The sequence below is a fragment of the Odontesthes bonariensis genome, chromosome 21, assembly GCF_027942865.1.
Source record: "Odontesthes bonariensis isolate fOdoBon6 chromosome 21, fOdoBon6.hap1, whole genome shotgun sequence".
Lineage (NCBI taxonomy): Eukaryota > Metazoa > Chordata > Actinopteri > Atheriniformes > Atherinopsidae > Odontesthes > Odontesthes bonariensis.
The window spans coordinates 9,889,240-9,911,074 of record NC_134526.1 but is presented as its reverse complement, the minus strand read 5'-3'; the positions used below and the strand labels follow the sequence as shown (position 1 = coordinate 9,911,074).

The following is a 21,835-nucleotide window of genomic DNA, read 5'->3' as shown; positions in this document are numbered from 1 at the left end:
CCACTCGCTGAACTTAATGTGCCTCTGTACTGACATGTAGTATGTTCACAAATGTTTAATTGAGGTAGAGTAAATATAATAAATGTAATGAAGTAATACTGTGTAATTTTCCTTATGGTCTTGCTTTTGATGCCACTAGGAGGAGTTGGCTTTCAAATGGAGCCTAAGTAAAAGATTATGAATGATCTTGTTTGGAAAATCATCATGGAGCAACCATTCAAATCCTCTAACAGAAGAAAAACACTTCAGCTTTTGTAATTTCATTAGTATTGTCTAAGTGACTGCTTTTTATTGAGTGATCTATTACTCAGCAGATCTGTGTCCAAATGTTGATTGGTTCAACTGCTGAATGCAAATGCAAGTTTTAATTACTCTTACTTAACATTTCATACACTTCTCCTTAACTGAACCTCCTGAGATTTACAATCCTGTACATACTTGTCGTATAATCTGTTGAATATTAGTTTTGGGAGGAATGCAAATGTGTCCCAAAATTTTAATATACGACTCACATCTGAGTCATGTGCTGGTAGGATTTCTTCAGTCCAATGCTTAATCAATATTTTACAGATATGTCTAATCAAATACACACGTAATGTCTAATAAAGAGCTTGTTCTGGTTTCACAGCTAAACAAAAAACAGGATTTCCATAGTGAAAATGTCGAGGCTTCCGTATTTTTGTTTAAGGCAAATGCATGAACACATCAGGTAACCACTGCAGCATATTTTATCATAGAAAAACTGAGGTAGGAACTTATACCTTTATGTTCCACACATGTTTATTCATGCTTTGCTCTCCTGCTCAGATGTGGGAACGTCTACTACACGGTCACGCCTTTCATCATCTGCGCATGTCAGTGATCCTGCCTGTGTCGATCAAGCTGAAGTTCTGTGGTCGAAATGTATTTTTTCATCGAATTAACGTAGAGTTTCACAACAATAAAGTGCCTTAGTTACCATTCCTATAATTAAGGTATCATACATCCAGCTGTTCGTATACTGTGTTATTTTTGTTGTGTTTGACATGATAACGCAAGCAAGCTTCACATGAAAATTCATATTTATAAATGACATAAATGTTTTGTTTTAAAAAAATAATTAAATAGAAGAAAAACAATGATATAAACAAAAATTAAAATAGCTTAACGGGGCCCCTTTAAATCACGGATATGACGCAACGAATACGAAATACGCTTCCTAGCCTGGACTCCATGTATGTGTGGCTGCGTATGTCGCCTCCTTTCCTTCGCTAATTTACTTCATTCCCCACCACTGCTTACCTCCAGCGCTGGCAGTAGAATGGCAGCGGCGGCCCCCAACCCGGAGGACTCTGCTAGGAGCAGCAGCAGCAGCAGTGGCAGCAGCACCGGAACACCCAGCGCCCTTGCTGGAGACGGGGACGCGGAAGAGGCCGAGGACTTCACCTCCTCCTCCCACTGCTCGGAGCTGTCTCGGCGGCAGAATGAGCAGAGGAAGCAGGGCTTGTTCTGCGACGTGACGTTAGCCTTTAGCAGCGGGGCGGCTACCGGGAGCGTTCAGAGCTGCGAGTTTTCAGCCCACAGGTCTGTCCTGGCTGCTGCCACCGACTATTTCCCCCCACTTCTGGGAGGACAGTTCTCTGAGTCTCTGTCCGGACGGGTGGACATGAAGGAGTGGAGCTCAGAACTGGGGCCAGACCCGGAGACGGTGGAGAGTGTCATCCAGTATATGTACACAGGAGAAATACGCGTTAGCACCTGCAACGTACACGAAGTACTGGAGCTGGCTGATAGGTAAGATCTGTTTACAGTCATATGAGAGAGAAGAATGATAGCTAATGCATGAGGCCTTCTGTAGCATTACTCTTGGTTTTAAGTATAGTTTTTGTGCACTGTGCAGAAAACCAAATCTGACTTGGCCTATCAGGTACGCCTAGTATAACACCGTTAACAGGAAGTGCTAAATCTCTCTGATCTTTGTTTTTTTTATCTTCCATCTGCTGTATTTTAGGTTCCTGCTGCTGCAATTGAAAGATTTCTGTGGCGAGTTCCTCAAGAAGAAGCTGAGCCTGACTAACTGTGTGGCAGTGCACAGTCTAGCCCACATGTACACCTTGGACCATCTGGCTCTACGGTCTGCAGACATGATCCGCCGCAACTTCCACAAAGTGATCCAGGATGACGAGTTCTACACACTCCCTTTTCACCTGGTCCGTGACTGGCTTTCAGATGCAGAGATTACGGTGGACTCGGAGGAGGTGCTGTTTGAGGCTGTGGTGAAGTGGGTGCAGAAGAACCCAGACGAGCGAAGCCGCTACTTTGAGGAGCTGTTTCGTCTCCTCAGGCTGCCCCAGATCAAGCCCACCTACCTGACCAGGGTGGTGAAAAATGAACAATTGGTGGCCGCCAACGAGACCTGTCTCCGGCTGGTGTCAGAGGCTGTGGAAGGCCATGCTATTCGCTTTGAAAACCTCAAGTCTGCAGATCTGGAGTTCTGGTGCTCCCACATGGCCTCTTTTCAGCCTCGCTTTGGCCAGAATATGGACGTCATCATGGTAGTGGGTGGAGTGTCGGAGGGAGGGGACTACCTGAGCGAGTGTGTTGGCTATTTCATATATGAGGATCGTTGGGTCAACCTGCCTCACATCCACAACCACCTGGATGGCCACGCAATCGCTGCCACCGAGTCTCATGTCTATGTAGCCGGTTCTATGGAACCAGGCTTTGCAAAGACGGTTGAACGTTACAACCCTAATCGCAACACCTGGGAGCAGGTGAGCAACTTAACCACACGCAAGCACTCTTTTGGCCTAACCTGCATTAAGGATATCTTATACAGCATTGGTGGCCATGGCAACTTCAGTCCAGGTTTCAAAGATGTCAGTGTGTATGAGCCTGAGCAGGACAAGTGGCACAACCTGGAATCTGCTCCCAAGATCCTGCGAGATGTGAAGGCAGTGAGCGTGGAGGATCGCTATGTGTACATCACAGCACGCACACCTGTGGATACAGATAATGAGGATGGATTGAAGACGGTGACCACTCGCTATGACACAGAGAGCCGTCAGTGGCAGGATGTTGACTCCTTGCCACTTATTGACAACTATTGCATCTTCCAGATGGCTGTGGCTTCCACTAATTTCTACCACACTGCCTCCTGCTGCCCCAAGAGCTACACAGTGCTGGATGAGGTTGCCAAGCAGAAGATTAGTTTGCGCATCTCTGATGAAATCCTAGAGAGCCTGCCACCAGAAGTGACCAGTATCGAGGGCGCCGCTATCTGCCATTTCCATGAGGATGTCTTCATCATCGGTGGCTGGAAGAATAGCGACGACGTGGACAAGCAGTACCGCAAGGAGGCCTACCGCTACTGTGCTGAGAGGAAGCGTTGGATGCTGCTGCCACCCATGCCTCAGCCTCGCTGTCGAGCCACCGCCTGCCATGTCCGCATCCCGTACCGTTTCCTGTATGGCTGCCAGCGGTACCCCATGCCCCAGAACCTGGCTCGCCAGCGCGATCGCATGCAGCAGATGCAGCAGCTTCACAGGCGCACCCTCACCCTGCGTCGGCAGCTCCAATCACAGATAGAGTGCTGAACAAGTCAGCACCTACTCCATCCAAGTACCATGCAGCTCTGTCCGAAGATTTATAGCAAAGCACCATTCCACCGCAGCCAACACTCGATGCCTGCTTTTCCATAAAACGCTGCAGTGGAACTTGTGTTGCTCTCATTTTGCATTTCATTCAACTAAATTGTCCAGCATCAGCTCTCACCCTGTGTTGTGTTAATGACTGATGTGTGTAAGCCATGAAATGTGTGGGTAGGTGTGTGCTGGCCAGCTTGTGGTCTGTCAGGGGGGATAAGGTGGATGTCAACATGTGAAAAAGAGTGTTATATAGCAGCCAAAAACTCAGTATGCTTTAGTCATTTATGTTGGTATAGATGCTCTTTATCTATTTGTACATAAATAGTATAAAGCTATATATGTATACATTTATATGATATTTTACATTCCTTTATTTGTATGCCTATAGTCAGAAGAATAGGTGACATCAGTAATTACTGCATTCCTACATTCTTAATGAAGAGTCATCATTCCATTGTAACACTGTGACAATCTCCTCCTGGAAGTAACATCGGTCCAAAAGCCTAACTTAACTTAATATTCCTATTAGAAAGGCACTGCTTGTTACTTTACAGCTGCAGCATCTAATGTGAAATGATACAGAGAGGCTATTTAATTGTAAAATCCTAAACTAGTCTGCCTTTTCTCCTTAACAGCTGTAAAGTGTATTATGGTCATTTTTGTTGTTCACGTAACATTTGCGTAACACATATCACGTAACAATGCTTCTCCAGGTTTCTGAAGGCATGAAATAAGTGGACTGTAATATCCCAAGAGATGTGACAAGATTTTATGAAATTATTCCTTCGTCCGTGATATTTAAGCATTCTATTCTGCCACTGCGTTAAGCACCAGATAACTGGCAATGGCATAATCATTCCTTTCATTTGCACTTTTGTACTCTACTTATCAATGTATTCCCTTTTCATTAAAGAAGAAATGTAGAAAATGTTTATAAGAGTGAGTGAGGATGTGTTCATGAATTATGTTTGCACGGGGTTCAGTTATCGCTCTGCAAAGAATGGCAAAAGCTTCCCTGGAACTGCACTTTTTGACATCTAATTGTAAAGTCTTAAAGAGGCATATGAGTCTAAGCTGCCACTGCACTTTGACTTTGCATAATTAATTTGTGTCAAATCAGACAAAGTGATTGTATTTTAGAAATGCTTTTTTTTTTTGTTAACCAGCTTCCAGAAAGTAAGATTTGATATTTGAAAAAAAAACAAGCTATCAGTGTGGGAAAAATTTGTTTTAAACATTAAATGTCTTTGAAAGTCAGATTTTATTGTACTCATTTCCAGTTGGGAAGATGTGATAAACTGTTGTTGTCACCCATTGCCCACCAAAGAGACTTGAAGATGGAGTGAAAAAGAATCGAAGGCAAAACAAATGGGGATTGTCGTATGAATGTGTTTTGACTGACATTCAGAAACTGTGCAGCGCTTACAATGGCATCAAGGTTACATAGCGCAGAAATGATATTCATTTCCACTTTATGACCAACATAAATAGCACTGCAGATATTAATTAAAATAAGCTATGTATTTGCTTTGCATGTGATATTCTGACATTGTGTCCTTAAATTGGATGTAAGAAATGCTAATGTCATCACTTGCAATTAAAGTTGTTTTGTAAGACAGATGGACATGTAGTGTGTTTATGTTTTGTTGGACCTTACCAGAAAAAAAAACACGTATGTCTTTATGTAGCTGACATATGCTAAAAGTTATTACTTCTAATTGTCCTTTAGTTTCACTTTAGAGTTACATCTTGGCTTTTTGACAAGAGAATACATCGGGATGGACTTAAACGATTTAATCTTGGCTTGTCCTTTCTTCTAAAATGTATAGATGGCATGGAGCGTTGAGTGATATTTGAAAACTGGGCTGGTTTTGTTGTCGATCGAGAAATTCTGTAGGAGACACTGGTGGGAACCTTGAATCAGTGCTTTTGCTTCAGGGGGGAATATTGCACAATCCCACCTTCAGTTACAAAAGGGAACTGCTGCCTTCAAGTGTGCCACATATGTTCGTAATAAAATAACTGACTGCTTCAGAGGTATATCTCATAATGATAATAATTTGATTGCTTCCATACATGAAATTTTCAAAATTCACATTTTAGTCTCTTGAGCATAAAAGAAAATTGTCATAAACCACTTATTTTGGTGTGCGTTACAGAAACACCACTCCTAAAGATTCCGACACATTCGAAAGTACTGGAAGGCAGCGGTGTCTTTCTTGCTAACACAGCTCTCGTCCAGCGGATCCTGACAGCTCAAGACACACCTTTTGCTTGAATAACTGCAACGAATCGGCAATATCTTTCAGAAACATGGTAATACTATTAAGCAAACTTTTAGAGGAACCCTAAATATTTAAATGTTTTCCCCACACCTGTGAACTAGCAAACTTAGCTAGCAAAAGCGTGGTCAAGCTACTGCTAACTTGTTACTGTTCTGCAGCTAGCTAATGCCTCTGCATGTTAGCTCAAGAAAACTTTTTGAATAATGCGTCGGTGTTCCGATATAGACAGGCCCCATAGTTAAATAATGTGTCAGTTCGGATTCAGTACAGTGTGAGGTATTGTTAACGACAGAGCTCCAGCCAGTAATGCTGTTTAACGATCTGTTTCATTAGACACTTAGTTAACCTTTACACATTTTGCCTGGCACAGATTCCAGAGCTGTCCAACCCCTCCGTGTGCATGAAGGACCCTCAGAGGGTACAGGAGATCCTAGAGGCTATGGTGGAGGCTGACTCCAAGACCCTGCAGGTATCCTTACTTAACCCATCATAAACAGGATCAGCCATATAAGAGAACAGCGTTAGTGGGCCTAATTTGATATGTTTATCTTATCCAGGTGATCTCAGACTTTGACATGACCCTAACAAGATTTTCATACAATGGAAAAAGGTGCCCCACCTGCCACAGTGAGTACACTGTCAAATCACAACCTGTTGTCAGAGGTTGTCATTCATCTAAAACGTTTTATTAGCCTACTAAAACATCTTCAAGTTACAGCTATTATGAATAAGGACTGCGGGTGGTTTCCTCCTTTTGCTGTCGTTGCCTTCAGTTGCTGGTCGTTGTCAGTATAAACCCTCAGTTTTGTCTTCTGCAATTAAAGTGCAGCTTGATCAGAATGTGATGATGTGATTGTTTCAGCTATTGTGGAACATTTCCGTTTATGTCATGAAAACTCCTAGGTTGCTTTCAGTATTCTTTGGGTCGTTGTCCACCTGTCTTGTTCATCGCTGTCCAATCAGCTGATGTATTTAGCTGAATCTCTCTGGGCTTCAAAATTCATCTAGGTGTCTTCTGTCACATTATCATTAAACATTAGCAACCCAAAACCACTGAAAGCCATGCATGCCCATACCATCTTACTGCCTTCTATTTGTTTATGGATGATGTTGTTTCCTTATAGATTAGGAGCCATTCCAAAGTTTGTCCTCATTCGATTCTGGTACAGCTCGATCCTAATTTTATCTATCAGTTAAAAATTCCGCTCCACAACTTGTTGCACTTGGAATATTTTTCCAGATGTTTTAACTGTGAAACTGAGGAGGCATTAACAAAGGAATAGCCAACACCACATTAACTAACTGTAACTTAGGTTTGTGGTGGCAAACATTTAATGACCAAAGTTGTGTTGGTTTCCAAATATTTTCAAACCTGTTGTTTTGACTAAATGTTTCACGGCTGTGTCATGGTGTGTATTTTATTTGCAGATATTCTCGACAACAGCAAAGTCATCTCAGAAGACTGCAGAAAACAGGTAAGAAAGTTGCTTCTGAGCTGGGTTGTTTTCATTAAATAAATTCCCCACCACTGCTCATCTGCTGTCACATGGGTTGTCACATTGAACAGTGACACTTCATCTGCTTCAGTACATAAATCATATCAATTAAGTGACGTAATTATTTCTGTATGTAATTCTAAAGTAGAACAAGCTGTGGTGCAAAATAACGTGCAAGTTTCAAGGTTAGGGCCGAGATTCTCTGAAAACAGTTCAGTTTAATAGTTAAGAGTTTTCCTCCATGTGTAAACCGTTGCTGAGATGTGGATAATTATGCATTTTCTACTTGTTAGTGTTTACATTTTTATTTGTACGTTATGAAACGGTGTCACTTTTGTGTTTCTCTAAAGTAAAATCACATTTCGTTCACATTCTTGCACTAACCCTGCCTGCCATCTAGTGGGTGACAAGAAAAGAAAGCAAAGATAAAGAGAGTAATCATGTCGGTGACCAATCAACACATTTACCTCACACGAGAAAAAAACAAGTGATTATTTTGTTTGTGAGACCAAAACTTGGCGGTTAAACATGTTAATCTGGCTGAAATTGTACAAAATCAAAACTGTCAAATTCAAACTAACACACCAAGTTGGGGGGTTGAATCCCTCTTGTATGTGTACGTTCAACTGGACTCAAATGGGCCAAGGCGCGATACACGCACTCCAAAATTCCATCTTTTTGCCTCTTTTTCTTAAAAAAAGCGTAAGTGTATATTAAAAAGCCTAATTTTGGTGAAGCTGCTCCCATTCACACGTCAGAAATGATGATTCAATAGCAGGCTATTGACTAAGTGCCTGTTCACGGTCACTCAAAACATTTCCAGACTGTCACAACGCTCCAATAAAATCCAGATTTTATAACCGCACTGTCATCTGACAAAGCCGCCACTCAAGTAACTTAAAGACAACGTCTGTGCTGTGAATTCAGCTGTGCTCACATGTACGATGATCTCCCACAGAGAAAGTGTCAAAGCATGGACATACCATGGGTTAAAACTCTAATTAGTCTCCCCTGCATGTTTTCTGGGAACCTTAGACTAGTAAGAGTTTATCCCAGTATTTCCTTGTCAGTTATCAGAATACTGTTCTTTCCTCCTCAGCTGGATGAACTTCTTAAGAAATACTACCCCATAGAGATTGACTCTTCACTGTCGGTAGAGGAGAAGCTGCCTATGATGGTGGAATGGTTAGTATTCATCACTGATTATTACCACTTGTGCTTAATAAGATGTTCAGGGAGCATTCCATGTTGACCCTGCTGCTCATGTATGTCACAGGTGGACCAAAGCTCATGAACTCCTGGTAAAGCAGAAGATCAAGAAAGACCTGCTGGCCACAGCTGTGCACGAGTCTGAGGCCAGGCTGAGGTGAGAACATTTGAAAGCTAGAAAAACGTTTAGTTGCTATTTTAGCATTTTGGGATGTGGCTTCTTGAATAACCAGTGGATTCCTTAACAGGGACGGTTACAAGCTCTTTTTTGACCACCTGCACGAGCACAGCGTCCCTCTGCTCATCTTCTCTGCTGGGATAGGAGACATCCTGGAAGAGGTGATTCGACAAGCCAAGGTCTTCCACTCCAACGTAAACGTCTTCTCCAACTACATGGACTTCGATGAGTCTGTGAGTTGCCACGCCACAAACTATGATTTTTATCCCAACCGTAGAGATTTAAATGATAATGACCTCGATCTGTTCGGACAGGGGGTGTTGAGGGCTTTCAAGGGAGAGTTGATTCATATCTACAATAAAAGGGAAGGTGCGCTGCTCAACACAGGCCATTTCCAGGAGCTACGGACACGGCCCAACGTGCTGCTAATGGGAGACTCTCTTGGAGATCTGGCCATGGCTGATGGAGTGCAGGATATGAAGAACATCCTCAAGATTGGGTTCCTCAATGACAAGGTAAGTAAAAAGCACATGCTCTCAAGCTCATTCTCATTCTCATGATATCATAGAAATATTTAGTAAAATGTCTTTCTTCTCAGGTGGAGGAGAGGAAACAGTCATACCTGGACGCATATGACATAGTGTTGGTAGAGGATGAAACCTTAGAAGTGCCTAATGCTGTTGTCCTCCATCTCACTGGCAAAAAGTAAACTGATAGTTGACCCCTGGCCATAGGACACTCCGGGACCATCGGCTTGAAGAGGTCCATGCTCAGACAGTGCAAGTGGGACTCTTATTAACAACCATATAGGAATTTAACATAATTGATTTTTTTTTTTTTTTTCTGTTTTGTTTGTTTTTTTAAAAATCTTTACTAAAACCTTCACGCACACACGCACAAAATGCCTTGCCAGAACATTCACAGGCAAGTTCTCAGCACTGCTCCCCTTCCACGTTACCCTATAATCTTTGTCCACTGGCCAAAGTGCTTTTCGATCATTCTGAATGTTGTTGAAGCCAAATATGCATCGTCCAACACGGTGTGCAAAGTTTGCATGTGGTCATGGGTGTCCCCTCCCCCTTTTTCCTTAATCTGATTTTTTTTTTCCCACACATTTCTGGTGTTCATAGGATGTAATGATGGGAAAGTGAAACGCACAAGATAAAAGGCAGCACTTGGTTTGTGATTTTAGTTTGAAAGTCATTTCCTGCCTCTTGCATGTAATGAAGCTCCTCGCCCGTGTATTTTAACCTGAAGCCTTCTTTTTGCAGCTATTATTTCTCTTCTGTGACACTGCTGCACTACTAATTACCGGTGATTTATAACAGCTACTCTTTATGTTAGAAAAGAAAATGTTTTTGGGATCAGCTCACGAAGAGGTTGTGTCATTTGTATGGACTAACCTGCTACCTCAGAGGTGCGAAGGTTTTACCAAGAAAACACGATTATTTTAGTCATTTCAATGGTCTTTGAGAAATAAAAAGTCACAAGTGTCAGTTTCTGCAGAACAGAGTTTTCAATAAACCTTTCTTTGTTTTATCCATCCTTTATATTTTTCTTTTTGTTCACATTTTCACTTCTTATGTTCCAACTTGTCTGATATAAAATGGGGTTTCATGTGTTACTGAACTTCCTGTTTCCTTAAACTTAGGTCTGACAGACTATTTCGAAAAGGTGGCAGTTGTACAGAATAAATGGAAAAGTCTTTTTATTATAAAAGTTTATTTAGTTTCACATAGTAATACATCTTTTTCAATGAGAAAATGTATTGTATTGTCCCACAAATCATACTGTACAACTAGTAGTTTTCAGTCATTTTATGTCGGGGTGAAATTCACTTTTAAAAAAAAATTTTTTTTTTATAGATTAATGATTTCAGAACTTGTAGCCTGAATGGTTTTTGGATTTCCCCTTTTAAGCCATTGTTCTTTGATATGTAAAAGCATTTTCCAGTCTACCATATTCTAACCCATGAATGAAGATTGACTGTTTTTGACAGTTTCATTACTTCAGCAGCAAACCAAATGCCTCAAACAAAGGCTCAATAGTCAGAATAGTTGCCAAAACCACAACCTAACCACTGCCTTTGTGTGGCTATTCTTTAACACATTGAACCGTGCGCTTCCACTTCATAACTCGTCTCGTGTCGTTGGTTCAGACTTCTCATCCGCCTTAATTTTGATTTCATCTTCCACAATCTTCCCATCTTTGTTCTGGTCCTGGTTATCAAACATGTCCTTAATAATGGTGTCAGCGTCGAGCCCGGGCCGAAGACGACCTTTGCCCTCTGTAACTTGGAGCCTGATAAAGTTTGAAAACTGAAGAAAAAACATTGGACTGAACATCTTACTGCGTACTTCCACATTCTATTTTTATTTTATTTTTTTCAAGAAGCTAAATTTGGAAGAAAGATTAGCTTGACCAGAGATATTTCCTCTACTTACCTCCTCAAGAGGAACCTCTTTGTCCCCATTGAGATCCATAGTTTGAAAAAGGTAATCAGGGGTGTCTCCAAGCCACACAAACATGTAGCCTTCAGGCACACCTTTCTGCAACTCCACCAACTCCAGTTCAAAGAGGAGCACTGCACTCTTGGGAACTCCTCCAGCTGAAAGCACCCATCCAGATGAGACCGGATGATTAAAATACAAGATACAACTAAAGAAAAAATGGTGCATCTCAGAATTTCCCAGAACTGACCTCCATCTTCACCATGCGCCCAGTGGGGAGGAATGACCACTTCTCTCCTCTCACCCACACACATGCCTTTCAGACCTAATTCCAGACCCTGAATCACATTACTGGCTCCCAGAGTTGTGATAGAAGGTGAATCGTACTGGTCACTGCAATGCAACACGTAAGCTGTTATCACTTTTAATAGAGACATTTAAAAAAAAAAATCCTGCTTAATAGAACTGTTCCTTGAACCAGAACCTTAAGGCATGCAGGTATATGTGCTGTTGTCATGGATACATAAATGGTTATGTCTAGTTTCAGGCCCGGTGAAATCTGTCAGACAAAGAGCCAGCAATGATTACATGCAAGAAGGTGGAAGATGCAGTGTAGCAGAATGAACAGCAGAGGGCGCTCACGAGGAGTACAGAAGGGTGCCGTCCATCAAGGAGCAGTTATAGCGATACCGAATGAAATCGTCAGCTTCGCTGGTCATATTACATTCCTGAGGCTTGTGGGTAACTTTGATCTCAACTGGATCTTTGGGATTGTGGAAGTCAATGACGTGAATGTCAAAGACCAGCACAGCAGAGCCAGGGATGAAGTCTCCTGCAGCCAGAGGGACAAATAAGCAAGACTTTGTGGTCTGTTGCACCATCCAAATGCATTTTAAATCCTCCTAAATGCATGGGGTCTAACTCACCGACTCCCTCCTCGCCATACGCCATCTGAGGAGGAATTGTGATCCTCCTTTTCTCTCCGACGCAAAGCCCCAGCAGAGCTTTGTCCATCCCTCGGATCACATATCCCATGCCGATATAAGTGTTGTAGGTGCTGTTTCGCTGGTAGCTGCGTGAAAAGGAAGGAAGTGTTAATTGAGGAAACTTTATGCACTGTCTGAAAATGAAAAACTTCAGGTTCACCTGGAGTCGAAGGCTTTGCCATCCTGGAAGGTACCATTGTAGTGGTAGCGGATGTAATCTCCAGCCACCGTCCTGCGAGTGCAGCCTTTAGGTACCTCCTTCACCTCCACAATAAGATCATCTTTTGGGTTAAAAACATCAATCATCAGCACCTCGAACAAAAGAGTGGCTTGAGGGGGGATCTTTGCTCCTGTAAGAAAGAAAGCAAAAAAAAGAAATGTGATGAAATACTTAATACAGATTGAAAATGTAACTTAACTGCTTTACGTACTCAGCAGAAGTGTGAGCTCAGATTACTCTTCCTTTACTGTGATTACAAATCACAGCTCTTTCAAAGTGACCCTTGAACAACTCCAAGTCGCATCGTTTGTGTTCAGCAAGTGTAGAAACAGAAAATGAGACACTGAAGTTTAACTAAAAGCAAGCCCTATAATTTAGGAGAGATTCACGAACCATCCTGCAGCCAGCTCAGCAGCAATGACACAGCACTCAACAAGTCCCCAGAGGAACACTCACACCTCCACCAGACATAAAAACGATGCAAATCATAGATGCATATACTTAAAAAAAAATGCAGAGCTAACTAGTAAAGCCAACTAACTGAGCACACATCACAGTCTGCCAACTGAACACAAAGAGACCCAAAACTCTCAGTAAGATCCATTGAAAGCAAGAGTGTCACTGTAGAAACTGATCAACTTGCTGCTCTCAATATTTCAAAGAAGAAACCCAAGTTAGTTTGTGTCCTTTTGTGACAGACTGTTTATTTTAGTTTAGCATGAAACCTTGAAACTTGCAGTAACACACAAGTTTGCCTTGATATGAAAAGAGAAAAAGCGGATAAAAGGCGTTGCACACCCACAGGAAGGGGTACATATCAAAAGATCGACCTCACGGTTTTAGAAATCGATTTTAACATCATTCAAATGAAGATCAATTTGAATCAGAAAATCTATTTTTTCACTTCAGCTCTGGTGGACTCGACTGAAAACTATAATTACCAACTTTGTGGTAAAAGTACATGAGACAAAATGGCCCTTGGATCTAATGCCTTCATACCTTCATATTTGTAATATAATATATGGAGATCCAATTTCATTACTACAAAAGTTTGACACCAAATACATGCAAAATAATACTAAAAACTAAGAATTTTAGTGATCCTAGCTGAGAAATGTTCTAACTATATCATTATTAATTCTATGCACAGGTGAGCAAAAAAGGTTAAAGCCACATCCTTCTTGAATATCAGCCCGTACCGTGGCCGTTCTCTCCAAATGCCAGGAAGGGTGGGACGATAATGACCCGTCTCTCCCCAACACACATGCCCAGGAGACCCTCGTCCAAGCCTTTAATGAGGTCGCCTTGCCCTAGGTAGGTGTCATAGGTTCCATTCCTCGAGTAACTGAGTAGACACAGTTTCAAGTTCATGTAAAGCACAGAAACAAAGAAGAGGTGCCTGTACACCAGGAAGTGGTGGGCGACAGTGCGGCTTCACCTGGAGTCAAAGGTTTCACCGGTCAGCAGGGTGCCATTGAAGTGGTAACGGACGAAATCTGACGCCGCAGTAACACGGCTGCAGCCTGTGGGCTTGTTGAGCGTGCGGATCTGAATCTTGTCATTGGTGTTCCATAAGTCCAGCAGATGGACATCGTACACCAGCACAGCGTCAGGAGGAATCACTCCACCTGCAGCACAGATTGACACAAACCAGCATGCATGACATCACGAGCAAAGCACTGTCAGTGTGGAGGTTTTGCTCTGCTGTACCTGTTCCAATGCTGCCGTATGCCAGGTGTGGCGGGACTGTGATTCTCCTGCGCTCGTTGACACACATACCCTGCAGACCCCGGTCCATCCCTGTGATGAGTCTGCCCAGGCCCACCTGGCTGATGAAGGCTTTGCCACGGTCATGGCTGCAGAAGTAGGAAGGTGGGTGACAGAAAAGTATGGGCAGAAATGTGAAATTAGTTGCAACCTGAGGAAAAAAACATACATATATGTATTTGCAATGATTTGTATGGCAACAAACATAAAAAATCCCCCCTTTTCTCCACCTACATTTACAACTTGGTAACAAATTGCAGCACAAACACTGGGCCACACCGAGGTGACCCAAAGTCTTTGGTTGAGGTACATCTAATTACACAGTTATATTGACACGTCTGCAGTTATTATAAACTTTGTGAGCCTAAATGAATGACAAGATAAGGACTGAATTGTTCACATTACATCTGCAAGAGGCTAACATTGAACACTGTAGATGTGACAAACGTCTGTTTGTTCACGCAAACATCGACAATCACTCAGTGGGCAACTGTAAGGGTTTCGCATCGGGTCATTTTACCTGGAGTCAAACTGTTTCCCGTCTTCATAGAAGGTGCCGTTAAAGTGATAGCGGATGAAGTCTTCTATTTGCACTTCTCGGGGACAAACTTTCGGTATGTCGTACCGATCCACGACAACATCCACCATTGGCCCGGTGCTGCAAAACACCACGTGAAGGGAAAGGAAAAGCTCCAAGGAAATGATCAGATCCATTTGCAAACCAGGAAAACGGCAGAGCAGGGAGAGGGGCTGTAGCAGCCAGCCAGAGGGGTGATGTGGTTCATGAAGTGGAAAGAACTGAGAAAAAGGTACTGCAACAAGTACTGTGAAGCGTGCTGGAAAACTCATACAGCTTCCGGTTATGTATTCCAAAACAAAAGCCATTTACCTTAATAAAATCAAATGCTATTTCAGTGTTGAAGATGGAGGTCAAAGTTGTGCTTGTTCATCATTCCACTACAGATGTGCTAAAGGCATTTCTACCAATAAAAGTAAGTTAGATTGCTAAAATAAACTGTGAAAACATGTGACCCAGGTTCACCAGGTATATGTACACTCACCTGTTCAATTGCTTGTTAACACAAACAGCTAATCATGAGCACACCCATCTTCTGATGGCTACTTCCAGCAGGATAATGCACCAAGTCACAAAGCTCATAACGTCTCAAACTGGTTTCTTGAACACGACAATGAGTTCACTGTACACCAATGGCCTCTACAGTCACCAGGTCTCAATCCAATAAAGCACCTTTGGGATGTGGTGGAATGGGAGATTGGTGTAATAGATGTGCAGCCGACAAATCTGCAGCAACTGCGTGATGCTGTCATGTCAATATGGACCAAAATCTCTGAGGAATGATTCCAACACCTTGTTGCACACTAAAATAAAGAATATTTCCAGCAGCTCAGTGAGGATGTTTGCAATAACTCAAATTGCACTGTGTTTAACATATTTAAGAGGCTTCACTTACTGGTTATATCTATATCCTACAGATGATGAAGTCAAACAAAGGTTTGACAGCGCTCTTCACGGTGATTGCCATGGAAGCAGATGTAACGCTGACTGTTTTTGCTTCATGCTTTTAGTGCAGATGGAAAACCGACCTCACATCCGGCTTTGTTCCAGCTCTTTCTGGCTCACTTATTGCATCTTTCGGGTCGCTTGCTCCAGAGAGCTGCGGGAGGAGGAGTGGCCCCAGGCCCCCACCCACTTTTTAATGGAATTCTGCAAACGTGTAAAGTCTGACTCAAGATACCTGACCCCATGGTTGCACTCAGGAGCCCCAAAACCCTGAGTTATCTATTGGTGCCATATATTAACAGCTTTAGTCCTTATATTGCGAATCTTTTTTCCAGACATCTTCAAAAGTTCTAAACAGAATTGCTTGGGAGTAAATCTGTCAGCCTCAGTTCAGTTTTTATCCTCTGGGTCCTAATAACCATCCCAGCAGCATAACTCGCCTGCAGCCCTCCACCATGATTCGCGTGGAGCTTCAGCAGATACTGCCGACTCAGATATTGGATTTGCCCTGTGATGTGTCAGCTAAACAGGTGGAATGTTAAGTTCACCAGAGCATGTTTCAGCTTGTCATTAAAAAAAAAAAAAAAAAAAAAAATCCGAACAAAAACTATGCTTCCAAAAACTCTTCTATTCAGAGTTGATGTATTCTACAAATATTTTTTGGCACATTACACTTTAATATTCAAGTTTCATTGATTGTGTTATTGATACATGCACTTCATTTTCCATTATTGTTACATTTGGGTTTGTTTTCAGGTCCGTCTGTGATATTAATGACCCTGTAAGAACCTGAAAACTGGACCCTTTCCTCCTTTAGGTCCAAGGTGTGACGTCTGCGTCTAGTAAACCAGAATTATCACAATTTGCACCGGAAGCAGAGAGACCTGCCTTCACAATAATTCATAAGAGCAGCATTTTCTAGAACCTCGCTTTAAATGATACCTGCCTTGCACAACAAATTGATTATTTTACAGCCTATGTTTGAAAATAATGTTTTATGGAGAAGAGAACTTCAAGAAATCTCAAAAAAAGTTCAGGATGTTTAGAAATCCATCTCCCATGGCACGTTAATGCTTGTATTTTGAAAGTCAGAACCAGATGTTCTTGTTTTCAGCATCTGTTTCTAAAGGGATTTCAGAGCCTACGTGCAGGCAGACATGAGCAATCCCTGGTAAAGAAAGGGGAAGAGTCCTGACCCATTCAAATAAGAACAGACTCCCGTCGGAGCCGGCGGATGTAATGATGCTCCTGAGAAGCTTGTGTCTGGCCTTTCTCATCCTGGCTCTTGTGGAGGCTCAGTATGAGAAGTACAGCTTCAAAAGTTTCCCTCGGAAGGACATCATGCCGCTGGAGTCCGCGTACAACTACGCACTGGAGCAGTACTCTGCGCAGAACTGGGCAGAGAGCGTTAAATACTTAGAGCTGAGCCTGCGGCTCCACCGGCTGCTGCGGGACAGCGAGGCTTTCTGCAGCCGCAACTGCAGCTCCGTCAGCCGGGACAACGACACCCTGTTCCCAGACAGCAGCCTCCGCGTCGTGCGCCACATCCTGCTGAGGGCTGCGTGCCTTAAAAAGTGCAAGGCGGATTTCCCAGTGTTTAACATCTCCTTTCCGCGGAGGGACTTATTGGAAACTTTTGAGAAAAGAATACCGTATCGGTACATTCAGTATGCATACTTCCAGGTGAGACCAAAAGGCTGTTGTTATGTTGACAGATGCGAGCATTTTATTATGAAACAGTTACGAAGTCATTGGTTTTAGGAGCTAAAGCGTAGGAACATATGGTTTGTGAGTTAAGCGTCCCAAAAACTGTGCGTAACGACGCAAAAGACGCAACAAAGGCGTCCACTTCTGGTTCCTCTAGGCTGGTAGACGTGGTTTGATTCACCAAGAGAACACTTCTAGTGTGAGAGGTGAAGAGTGTAGTTTCCCTGCTACTTTGTTGTGCCCTCCTGCAGACCGAGCTGAGCATGTGCCACGTCTCTTCCAGTGTTCCCCTGAAAACAATCCCCCTATTCTACTCCTGAGACACACACATCCCAAAGCACTCAGATGTAGCTCCAGCATCAGGGATTGGTATCTCTTAGTTAGTGACAGAGTGTGTGTTATGTAGTATTTTTGGAAACTCCATCTCACGATGACTGTCATCATGCTTTGCATTGTTCTCCAGCTTAACAACATGGAGAAGTCTGTGGCTGCAGCTCACACCTTCCTGAAGAAGAACCCAAACGATCCCCCTTTGACTAAAAACATGAACTACTACAAGACGCTGTTTGATGTGGAGGAGTATCTTATCGACCTCGAGGAGCAGCCGTATGAAGTTGGTAGCTCCACATTTCCATTGTGCGCCGATAAAAAGCATGCTGTTTGAATCCTACCCTCCTATAAGAATGTATGTCTTTGCTTCTCAGAGTGTTTTCCTCAAGAGTGTGACGCTCTACAACAGCGGAGACTTCAGCAGCAGTGCCAGAAACATGGAGCAGGCCATCACGCAGTACTTTGACATTTATAGCCTCTGCTTAGGAGTCTGTGAGGGCTCGTATGAGATCTTAGAGTTCAAAGACTTCTATCCAACCCTGGCAGGTAAGAAGAGAGCAGTTGAGGAGCAGCTGCAGTAGGTGAGAGACACAAAATAAGGTTTTCTCTGTCACACCTCCCCCAGATCTCTTCACTGATGTGCTGAAATGTAAAGTGAAATGTGAGGAGCGCCTGACACCGAACGTTGGAGGCTTCTTTGTGGAGAAATTTGTGGCCACCATGTATCACTACCTCCAGTTTTCATATTATAAATGTGAGATCCATCATAAAGGAACACTCTGAATTTAAGCTTTTATCTAAGTCTCTGTCATGCTCTTAAAACGTGTTATCGTGTCACACTTTCCAGTGAATGATGTGAAGAACGCAGCTCCCTGTGCAGCCAGTTACATGCTGTTTGACCCCAACGACAAGGTGATGCAGCAAAACTTGGCCTACTATCGTTTCTATCGGGAGCAATGGGGCCTCAAGGAAGAAGATTTTCAGCCTCGGCCTGTAAGTAAAACTACTTCCAATCCTGAGCCGTCAGCTATTCTGGAATCAGGTGGATGAAAAAGCAGGGAAATAGTTGCAGAAAACAGTGCTGGCGCGAACATTAACACAATCTCAGGGTTGTAATTAGAAACCCATATAGTTGTGTAAAAACAGACTTGTTTCCCCCTTTGTACATGGTGTATATTTGACACCAGCTTGTGTAAACCAGTTGTGTGCGGAGCTGTGGTGGCACGCCAACTTTGTTGCTTTCTCAACAAAACTTGGCAGCCTGCTGTGACTGCTTTAAGGCTTATAAAGCGGGCAGAGGAAAAAACGGTAAACAAAAACCCTGCAGCCCAAATCTGTAGCTTAGTCGCTCACATTTTGGTGTCGTAAAAACCTATTCACCTGCTGCTCAAGCTTACATAAGTGCTGATGTCTTTTATTTTACAGGAAGCCCTGAGGTACTTGAACCAGACAACCAAGCAGAAAGAGATGCTGACGTTTGCACAGAACTACCTACAGACGGACGATGAGGTTTGTTTCTACTGCTGGTTTTTACAAACACACCTGAAAGATGTAGTGAATTCAACTCCCACTCCAAGCAGTCATTAAACACTGAAACCTAATATCTGGTCATTAATATGTTCATCATGTAAAAAGTCTATATTGACATTTTAATACCGTAAAATACTCAAGTTTTATTGGAGGGGTAATAATTATTTCTGTCCTCAATCAAAAATAAGGATTTCCATTCACATAATCTGAAGCAATATTTTGAAAAGCGACAAAAAAAGAAATTACCAAACTTGGTAAGATAACCTGAAAGTATGATAAGAGCTGCTCAAATTCTCTAAATGCTAAGCAAAGGTACTTCTAAGGAGTTTTTTCTTTTTCTTTTATTGCCTTGAGCACAGGAACAAACATGCATGTCTTCACAAACTGAGAATTCCTTGTGGCTGCAACATTTAAAGTAAAGCTCCTCTGTCATGCAGTTACACTAACTGGGTTTCATGTCGATACATTAAACAGGTGGATGTGTGTGAGCAACCATTCTCAAGCCAACAACTGTATATTTTCCCTTTGTGGCCTTTTCTTTTCCTTTTTTTTTTTATTACATTGCTTTAATCTTCCAACTTTAGTAATGAAGTAACATTTTTCCCTTGGCTGTCTGTGTATCACGTGGCCTGCATCATCAACAGGATAAGAGCACACCCGGTAAAGTATCCAATGTGGTTTTGTTGGTCGTCACTGAAAGAGTTTTAAGCCCTTTTCACACAGAGATTGCACCATTATGTTGCAAAGCAGACAGTCTCGATCTCAAACCACTGCTTGTCTTTTCACATTCATCCTGACCGAATAAAGGCGATGCAGTTCCATAAGTTAAGTGTGTACCCGCTGGCTCCGCTGCCGAGTGTTTTTTAACATTCCGCATTTTTCCATACACTTCTATCAAGATAGTTCCCATGTAAGAAGGTTAATTATTTTGAATAAATACAAAGAATGGGGCTACTGTGACACAAAATGATCAAACGAAAATCGAAAACAAAATTTACTTCTGTTTGGTTTGTTGGCATTTTTGCTGATAAAAGGTGTTTTATTTATGGCAATGGACAAATTGCACAATGAATTTTATCCAAATCCTACATCTAGTTCTGCTTATCTGATCTTATGATCTGATCTTATTTGATTATTCTGAAAAACAGAAAAATCAAACTTCCATCAGTCTTGATTGTGCTGGAGTGGCGGCAGTATCAAAGCCAGACATCTCAGTGCCTTAGCAGATAAAATCTAAACTCCACATGACCTGACAAGATTAAATGACACTTAAAGAGAGGGGCTTGCAGATTGAACACATGCTCCTGTTGAAGATGCAGAAAGAAAGAAATGAGGATGAAAGGGAGAAAGCTGGGGGAAGGCTCCAGAGGAAGTGGGTGTGGAGGTGGAGGTGGGTTGTATTTTCCGCCAACAGAGTGTGGTATGTGGCTGGGAGGTGTTGGCCTCTGAGACTGTGCCACATCCATTTAACTTGGGTTAGCCCCTCCCAGCTGTTGACACACTGCCTGGACCTGAGAGCGGGTGGAGGACTATGAAAGTTCAGGCTGAATTACAGGGTACACAAGCGACAGATTTATAGGAATCAGAAAGGAATACATCAGTTTTTTTCCAGCTAGAATGGGAGTAAGATAGTAAACTGCTTGCTTTCTGTTGACTGCCTGTGTTTCCTTTTAACCTTTTAGGACGTGGTCAGTCCAGAAGAAATGGCAACCTCTCGCTCAGAACATCCTGACACTGAATTCGAGGGTATGGGTGACTACGAAGAGTCCTTCCTGGCTGAATGGTGGCAGGAACCCAAAACTAAGTGGGACAATGGAGAGGTTGCAGACTGACGTCTGTCTCATCCATGAGCCGAAAGCTTCTTCTTCCAACTCTGCCTTACCTCTTGTGACATCATGCCAAAGACCTTTCCACAAACAGACGTCCGCATTCCCAACTGTGTTTAGCAGAAAAAAACCCTCATCCCTTTTCTCTTTCACCCCGCAGTATCCATCATGTTGATCAAATTTAGGGATTGACATATTCAGTCTTGGGCTGCCATCAGCCTTTTTTAAAAAAAAAAAAAAATGCAAATGACTATTCTACAGTTATACTAACATTTGTTATTTAATGAAAGCTGAATGCCTATGTGCTGTGGCATAAGGAAGGTGACATGTAGCTTTCCTCATGCAGTCATTCTAATTAAAATGATATTTTAATATAATTTTTCTTGTTTCACCTCCTTGATGAGAAATCGGTCGGACATGCAACAACAAAAAATTCATTTAAAAATGAATCACAATAGTACTTTGAAAAATCCATTAACCGTTATTAATGATGGTAAACCAAAACAGGGCCTCAAAGACAAGAAAATAAATGATTTCCATTTAATAATGTGGAACATTGTAAAAAAAACTGTCAATTATTCAAATGAGCAGAAAGCATTTGGTGCAAGGGTAATCTGAGCCTGAGGGTATACTGATAATGCAGGCGTTGTGGTACCACTGGTGGTTAAATACAACTGATTTCCGAAAAAATATCTCCTATCTC

General features: G+C 42.4%; 4 protein-coding genes across 4 annotated transcripts; 3 read left to right on the top strand and 1 right to left on the bottom strand.

Moving 5' to 3' along the window:
- Positions 1–1,186: 1,186 nt before the first annotated feature.
- On the top strand, positions 1,187–5,244 carry LOC142371559 (kelch-like protein 11). Its single transcript, XM_075454250.1, has 2 exons — positions 1,187–1,773; positions 1,991–5,244. Exons 1-2 carry the CDS (start codon positions 1,217–1,219, stop codon positions 3,573–3,575), a joined length of 2,142 nt encoding a protein of 713 aa, XP_075310365.1. The 5' UTR covers positions 1,187–1,216; the 3' UTR covers positions 3,576–5,244.
- A 565-nt stretch (positions 5,245–5,809) lies between these two features.
- Positions 5,810–10,335, top strand: LOC142371974 (cytosolic 5'-nucleotidase 3-like). The gene is made up of 9 exons (XM_075454685.1): positions 5,810–5,942; positions 6,282–6,380; positions 6,469–6,538; positions 7,340–7,386; positions 8,507–8,592; positions 8,684–8,773; positions 8,865–9,027; positions 9,109–9,309; positions 9,393–10,335. Exons 1-9 carry the CDS (start codon positions 5,940–5,942, stop codon positions 9,501–9,503), a joined length of 870 nt encoding a protein of 289 aa, XP_075310800.1. The 5' UTR covers positions 5,810–5,939; the 3' UTR covers positions 9,504–10,335.
- Positions 10,336–10,499: 164 nt separating this feature from the next.
- On the bottom strand, positions 10,500–15,032 carry LOC142371971 (peptidyl-prolyl cis-trans isomerase FKBP10-like). The gene is made up of 10 exons (XM_075454683.1): positions 14,738–15,032; positions 14,161–14,306; positions 13,889–14,078; positions 13,650–13,795; positions 12,391–12,580; positions 12,171–12,316; positions 11,887–12,076; positions 11,495–11,637; positions 11,239–11,402; positions 10,500–11,112 (listed from the first exon to the last, which is right to left on the bottom strand). Exons 1-10 carry the CDS (start codon positions 14,929–14,931, stop codon positions 10,924–10,926), a joined length of 1,698 nt encoding a protein of 565 aa, XP_075310798.1. The 5' UTR covers positions 14,932–15,032; the 3' UTR covers positions 10,500–10,923.
- A 1,848-nt stretch (positions 15,033–16,880) lies between these two features.
- p3h4 (prolyl 3-hydroxylase family member 4 (inactive)) lies at positions 16,881–21,509 on the top strand. The gene is made up of 7 exons (XM_075454684.1): positions 16,881–17,422; positions 17,910–18,059; positions 18,151–18,322; positions 18,402–18,530; positions 18,624–18,769; positions 19,202–19,285; positions 20,989–21,509. Exons 1-7 carry the CDS (start codon positions 16,979–16,981, stop codon positions 21,136–21,138), a joined length of 1,275 nt encoding a protein of 424 aa, XP_075310799.1. The 5' UTR covers positions 16,881–16,978; the 3' UTR covers positions 21,139–21,509.
- The last annotated feature ends 326 nt before the right edge of the window (positions 21,510–21,835 follow it).